General features: G+C 42.5%; 1 protein-coding gene and 1 long non-coding RNA gene across 5 annotated transcripts in view; one reads left to right on the forward strand and one right to left on the reverse strand.

Annotated features, from left to right (window-relative positions):
* Nucleotides 1-3,048, reverse strand: part of ABHD16A (abhydrolase domain containing 16A, phospholipase) — a 29,937-nt gene extending 26,889 nt beyond the window's left edge. Inside the window, exon 1 of the mRNA XM_061619291.1 lies at nt 2,757-3,048. Coding sequence (XP_061475275.1) covers nt 2,757-2,888 — 132 coding nt within the window. The 5' untranslated portion in view covers nt 2,889-3,048. The remainder of the gene's footprint in view (nt 1-2,756) is intronic.
* On the forward strand, nt 2,529-5,757 carry LOC133380982 (uncharacterized). Of its 4 annotated transcripts, none has more exons than XR_009761603.1 (3): nt 2,529-2,930; nt 3,043-3,161; nt 4,720-5,757. It is a non-coding gene; the product is annotated as an uncharacterized LOC133380982 (long non-coding RNA). The 4 variants fall into 4 exon arrangements; XR_009761602.1 differs by lacking the exon at nt 2,529-2,930 and adding an exon at nt 4,559-4,643 and having other exon boundaries at nt 2,954-3,199; XR_009761604.1 differs by lacking the exon at nt 2,529-2,930 and adding an exon at nt 4,559-4,643 and having other exon boundaries at nt 2,954-3,161.
* The last annotated feature ends 801 nt before the right edge of the window (nt 5,758-6,558 follow it).

Raw genomic sequence — 6,558 nt, forward strand, 5'->3', positions numbered from 1 at the left:
AAATGTCGACCCAGTGTGCGGCAGCTGTGAAAAAGGCAAATTCCATGCTAGCGATAATTAGGAAAGGTATTGAAAATAAAACAGCCGATATCATAATGCCATTGTATAAATCTATGGTGCGGCCGCATTTGGAATACTGTGTACAGTTCTGGTCGCCTCATCTCAAAAAGGATATTCTAGAGTTGGAAAAGGTTCAGAAGAGGGCAACCAGAATGATCAAGGGAATGGAGCGACTCCCTTACGAGGAAAGGTTGCAGCATTTGGGGCTTTTTAGTTTAGAGAAAAGGCGGGTCAGAGGAGACATGATAGAAGTGTATAAAATTATGCATGGCATTGAGAAAGTGGATAGAGAAAAGTTCTTCTCCCTCTCTCATAATACTAGAACTCGTGGACATTCAAAGAAGCTGAATGTTGGAAGATTCAGGACAGACAAAAGGAAGTACTTCTTTACTCAGCGCATAGTTAAACTATGGAATTTGCTCCCACAAGATGCAGTAATGGCCACCAGCTTGGACGGCTTTAAAAGAAGATTAGACAAATTCATGGAGGACAGGGCTATCAATGGCTACTAGCCATGATGGCTGTGCTCTGCCACCCTAGTCAGAGGCAGCATGCTTCTGAAAACCAGTTGCCGGAAGCCTCAGGAGGGGAGAGTGTTCTTGCACTCGGGTCCTGCTTGCGGGCTTCCCCCAGGCACCTGGTTGGCCACTGTGAGAACAGGATGCTGGACTAGATGGGCCACTGGCCTGATCCAGCAGGCTCTTCTTATGTTCTTATGAGATGATCAGTAATAGCAAACAAGTCCCAAAACACAGGGCAGTACTGAAGTAAGTCCTACTCAGAACAGACCCCCTGACATTAATGAACCTATGTTAGTCATGTTTATTAGCTTAAATGGGTTTACTCTAAGTAGGGGTAGCACTGAATTCCACCCACAGTTTACCCAACCCTAATCCATCTCCCCTTTCAATCCTCAACTGAAGGGCAAATTGGATATGTTGCAGAATCAAGTCACGGTCTGTAGGTGCAGTTAGACCTGGCTTTTACTTTGAAGACCTGGGTGAATGCCACAGGACAAAGCACCCTCTTACAACTTATGCATGCATACCCTCCTAGACAGAGACGGGCTTGTTGCAGTCACCCATGCTCTATATGTGCAGTCTGATCCAGATTCAATTACTACAACGTGTTGCACACATTAAAAGTTGTCTCTAAGCTTCAAATGGTCCAGAATATGCCAGGCGGGCTATGAATTAACTGGGACTAACCTAAATGAATGCAGTTCTTAAAAGACCCTCGCTAGTTTCCATTTCACTTCTGGACACAATGCTAAGTGCTGAGTTCAACGATTAAAGCTCTAAATGGCTGTTCCCATACTAACCTGAAGGAGGGCCGTAGCTCGATAGGAGAGCACATGCTTTGCATGCAGAAGACCCAGTGTGTAGTGCTGGCATCTTCAGGTAAGGCTGGGAAAGACTCCTGCCTGAAACCTTGGGCAACTGCTGCTAAGGAGTGTACACCGGCCTTTGCCAACCTAGTGCCCTCCAGGTGTTTTGGACTACAACTGCCATCTGCACCAGCCAGCACAACACCTGCTGGGCACCAGTTTGGTAAAGGGTGGGGGAGACAGATGGGCCAGTGGTTTGACTAAGCATAAGGGCAGCTTCCTATGCTCCTAAGCTGCTTGATCTTTGTGAATCTTCCTCACTGGTCTGCCTCCAAGTATCCCGCTTTCTGACTTAACACAGGGGGTGACTGGAGGTGTATTTTATTCTGTGATGGCATCCTGTCTAAAGCACTGGAAAGGCATTCATTTCAAAGGCTGGTAGTTGCCAAGTACATTTACTCTATTAAGATACTGGAAATGCACCAACTTCAAAGGGTTGTAGGTGCCAAATACACACATTTAATTCCCCCAGGGATTTGGCTGTGACTCCCCCTCCCCCTCCACTGCTGCTAACTGCTGGAAACTGCATTTAATTTTGCTTCCATTCTCTCTGCTTTCCCTTTTTTATACCTTTTTAATCCTGTGCTGCTTTGTTCTTATAGATGAGAGCTGCCTTGAGGGCTTTTATACAGAAAAGAAGGGTGTATCTTTTTTAAAGAAGAGAAATGGCTAATTTAACAGATTCATATTAGGCAGGCATAGATTAGGGACAGCCTTCCTCATCCCAGCAGTGTCATGTCAAAACAGCTACACCTGTTGGATCTTTGCCAGTAATGCAACTGTTAGAAGAACGGGAAAGTATGGCACTGCTAATTTTGGAGGGAGGGGCGGAGAAGAGGAAGTCTTGTACAACAGAGGAAGAAATAAACATCCCAGCTTCTATTCTCTCTCTCTCTCTGCTTCTCCATGCTGCCGCCCTCCTCCTTCAACACTAGTCACCTCCCATTGTTGGACATTATCTTCAAGGATAAAACAATTCCTCCCCCGTGTCTCACAATGGTCTCATCCTATAAAAATGGCCCAGACCCTCAACAATGGCATTGTCCATGCTGGTCGTGTTCTATGCTTAAGTAAGGGATTCAGTTATTCAGATCTGTCACCCACACACACACACGGCATCGTAGTGGCATAGCTCACTTGGTATCACTCTTCCACGGGGCTTAGGTTACTGTGCGCTGACATCAAGAAAAGCAGGACTAACTCTCCTCTTAGGAGTAATGGCTTCGCCCCCGTCCCCTATACCGATAAAGGATGACGTGGGAGGTACCAAGCCTCTACAGGGTGAACGCAAAGAAACGACAAGACTCACCCAAGAAGGTTCTAGGAGGCCTTGGGACGTGTCTTCGGCCTCAGCTCTAATGCGACGGATTCTGACAGGGTCTCGTTCCCGATAGACCCGGTACAGCCGCGGGCCCACAATGCAGCTCAGCAACTTCGCCATCTTGGGACTGACCTGAAGCCGAAAGGCACCGGCAGGGAGAAGGTGAGCATTGAGGAGGAGCCATAGTTCCGGGTTTCGTACGGAAAGGGAAAAGGGCCAAAAGTGTTCTGTTTGTCCAGAACGCGATTCCTACATCTGTGTTTCTTCTTCATAGGGGCACTTCATAAGGGCAAGGGGTGCCCGCCGCGCCGTTATATTTAAAGGATCCGTAGCCTGTTTTGCTGGAGGATAAACCTCACTGAGATCAATGGGGTTTATTTCCAACCCTGCCAGGTATGGTAAGGCTTGCAGTCTTATTTACTCAAAAAAAAGTAAGTCCCAGTGATTTTAAGGGGGTTTATTTGCAAAATAAATATGCTACGTTTTGCAGCATTAGCGGGAGTTAGCTAGTGCCTCCCCCTAATAAAACCAACTTTATTCTAATATTAGATTTCGAAGTAAAGCAGCGGAGGGAAAAGCATGGTCCTCCAGTGTTGGACTACAGCTCCCATGATCCCTGATCATGCTTGCCGGAACTGGCGGGAGTTTGAGTCCAAAAAACCAAAACAAACAGAAAACTGGCGGGCCACAGGTTCTCAGTCCCTGCCTTAAAAGACCTCTGCCTATTTTCAGTTAGTGCCATTTCCAGTTAGTTAATGTGCATCCGATTACAGCCAAGTAAAGCTAGGCCATGAATGTTTATTCAGAAGTAAACCCAGTGGGATTTGCTCTTTAGAAGTGTGATAGGATTTCAGCCTTAAATGCCCATAAGCTTCCTACGTCCATAAAAGTAAACCATATATTGTTGAAAGGCCAGCTGTTTTTTTATTTTAGTTAGGAAAAAAAGGCGAGAAAGCAGCGCGGGGGGGGGGGGATAATGATAGAGGTTTATATGATGTGAAGAAAGTGGACAGAGAGACCTTTCCTTTTCTCATAATATTAGAATCCAGGGTGACCCAATGAAGCTGAATGGTGGAAGATTTAGGACATAAATGGAAGTGCTTCTTTACATAACACATAGTAAACTCTGGAATTTGCTACCATAAGATGTAGTGATGACCACCATCTTGGATGGCTGTAAAAGGGTTTTAGACAGCTTCATGGGTAACAAGGCTACCAGGGGCTACTGCCTCCAGTACTGGTGGTGGTATGCATCTGAATATACCAGTTTCTGGAAATCACAAGTGAAGAGAGTGTTGTTGCACTCATGTCCTGTTGTGGACTTCCATAACTGTGAACAGCATGAAGAACTAGATGGGCCTTTGGTCTGATCAAGGAGGGCGCTTGAAGTACATGTACTCTTTATGGGATGGTAAAACAGCGTACTCTTACTTTTCACTTATCGAAGCCAAATGTACTCTTTTTGAAATGACAAAATAAAAAAATCAGATTATCTAACCTAACTTAATTTATTATTTTATGTTACTATTTATATAAAAAAATAATGCTTGTACTCTGTTGCTAACGGTCGGTAATGACAACGAGTTATGTTGGTGCCAGTGACATCTGTGCCTGGAATTAGAAAGCTGAAACCCGACACATAACCTCTGTGTACCAAATGTGACGTGTCCTGACAGTTCACAGTTGATGAGTTGACAGTTCTTTCGAGTTTTGAATAAAACTGAAGTAAGAAAAAGCTTAATTATCGAATCAGTCTGTAATGTTCGTTGAAATTTCTTCTTATTTTTAAGGATTTGCAATTAACTGTTACTGTTACCCAAGCGTTACCATCATAATATCCACGAGAACGGGAATAAAGAAATTGTTCCAGTACTGGTACGTTGTAACTTGTTCTTATTATTTTGTGTGATAATTTATAATAATTATATCTTTATATATATGTATATTTTAGATAGAACCCCAAAGAAGACAATGTCTCGGCGAAAAAACAAATTTTCTGACGAACTTCAAGAACAATATCCGATGTTCAAGAAAGCCAAGGCTGATTATGAGGCGTACTGCCAATACGCCAGTAAAGGGCAATAGAAATCGTTAACATTTTAGAATCCGTTGAAGATATTTTACTGGCGCGAAAGTCTCAAGAATTTCTTCCGCTCAAAGTTAAAGAAATTTTTAGAATTAATTCTAATGAACCAAGATCCGGCACTATGAAAGGCGAGTTTGTCAACGTATATGACAGAGCTTTGGAATATCTCAAAAATTGGACGTCTTCTCTAGAGGAATTTAAAAATTTCAGATGGATGAAATTAAAAGACAGACCAGCTTGGAATGAAATTGAAAAAACTCTTGTGTATTTAAAAATGAAAAATGTAGAAATCGATGACGCTTTGTTATTCGACTAAGCTAATTTAAATATATTTTTGGAAAACATGGACACGAATGCAGAATTTTCAAGGAAAATATCGTTGGATAAATGGGTAGATTACTTCAAAAAAGGGAATAAAACTGCGAGTTCTGAGTTTTTAAAAATATGTTCTTTCATTTTTGCAATACCAAGCCACAATGCTAATGTTGAAAGAGTGTTCAGCATGATGAACGCTCAATGGATTGATGAAAGAAATAGACTGGCTGTCAACTCTGTGAAAAATTTGTTAATGGTTAAATATAACTTCAAAAAAATTGATTGCTTACAATTTTACAGTTATTGTACGGAAAACAAAAAATTGTTAGCCGAAGTTTGAAGTAAGGCAAAATATTCATTCAATTAAAATTTTATATTTATATTACATGTTTTGTTAAAGTTCTAATTATTGATCTCTTTCATGTATGTTTATTGCAAAAGTACTTGCAATGTACATGGTTACCTACTTTAATTTGTGACTTAATTTGATTTTTGTGATGATACTAATTGAAGGTTCTGGTCTTTCAATTAAAATTTTATATTTACGTCAATAAAAATCCAGCCCCCGGATCATCATCTTCTTTTAAAGAGTGTACTTGTGTACTCTTTTCTTATGATCCAGGGATGGTAACCCTAGGGCCTAGACGCTTCTTATGTTCTTAATTCAAAAACAAAATCCTAAAACAAACAACTACTTCCCCAGTTCTCCACTGGGGTAGCTGGGTTCATCTGTTAAAACAAACTTGCACGCACACAAAGATTCCTGTGGTACTCCGAAGACAGATCTGTTGTGGCCTACATTTTTATGGACTGGAATCCATTTATCTATCTATAGAAAAACTAACACATATATAGAGAAAAACATTGTAAATGGGGCAAAAAGTCCATGAAATGCAAACCTGTCTGTGACAAGATAAGCCTGGTAATTATATGCAACACAATAAATTGTGATATCATAATCTGCATGTTTTATCTGTCAGGGCTGTTCCCTTTTTTGAGAATATAAAACATATATGTCAGCCTCCTCCAACTTGGTGCCCTCAAGATGCTTTGGGCTGCAGCTCTCAACCAGCAGGTGGCAGCTCCTGGGTTGGGGAAGCTGTTTCCTTCTGTTGGAGGACAGAACTATGTGGACCCCCAAGCTGGCTGGCTGCATTGAAGAGCACCAGAAGCCACCATCCCCTTGCCACAGCAGCAAATGTCCTGGGACCAGGGGTGGCTGGTGCCAATTGGGACTGGTAGGGTGGAAAGCATGGAGTCAAGGGTAGGTAGAGGCAGAGCAAACAACAGACAGAGGCAGGCAGAGCCTACTAAGGCTGTCAACACACTAGTCGCCTACTGCAAAGCTTTTCCATTAGCCACCCCTGGGGGGGGGCAGTAGGTTGATCT

Source organism: Rhineura floridana, chromosome 3 (assembly GCF_030035675.1).
Source record: "Rhineura floridana isolate rRhiFlo1 chromosome 3, rRhiFlo1.hap2, whole genome shotgun sequence".
Lineage (NCBI taxonomy): Eukaryota > Metazoa > Chordata > Lepidosauria > Squamata > Rhineuridae > Rhineura > Rhineura floridana.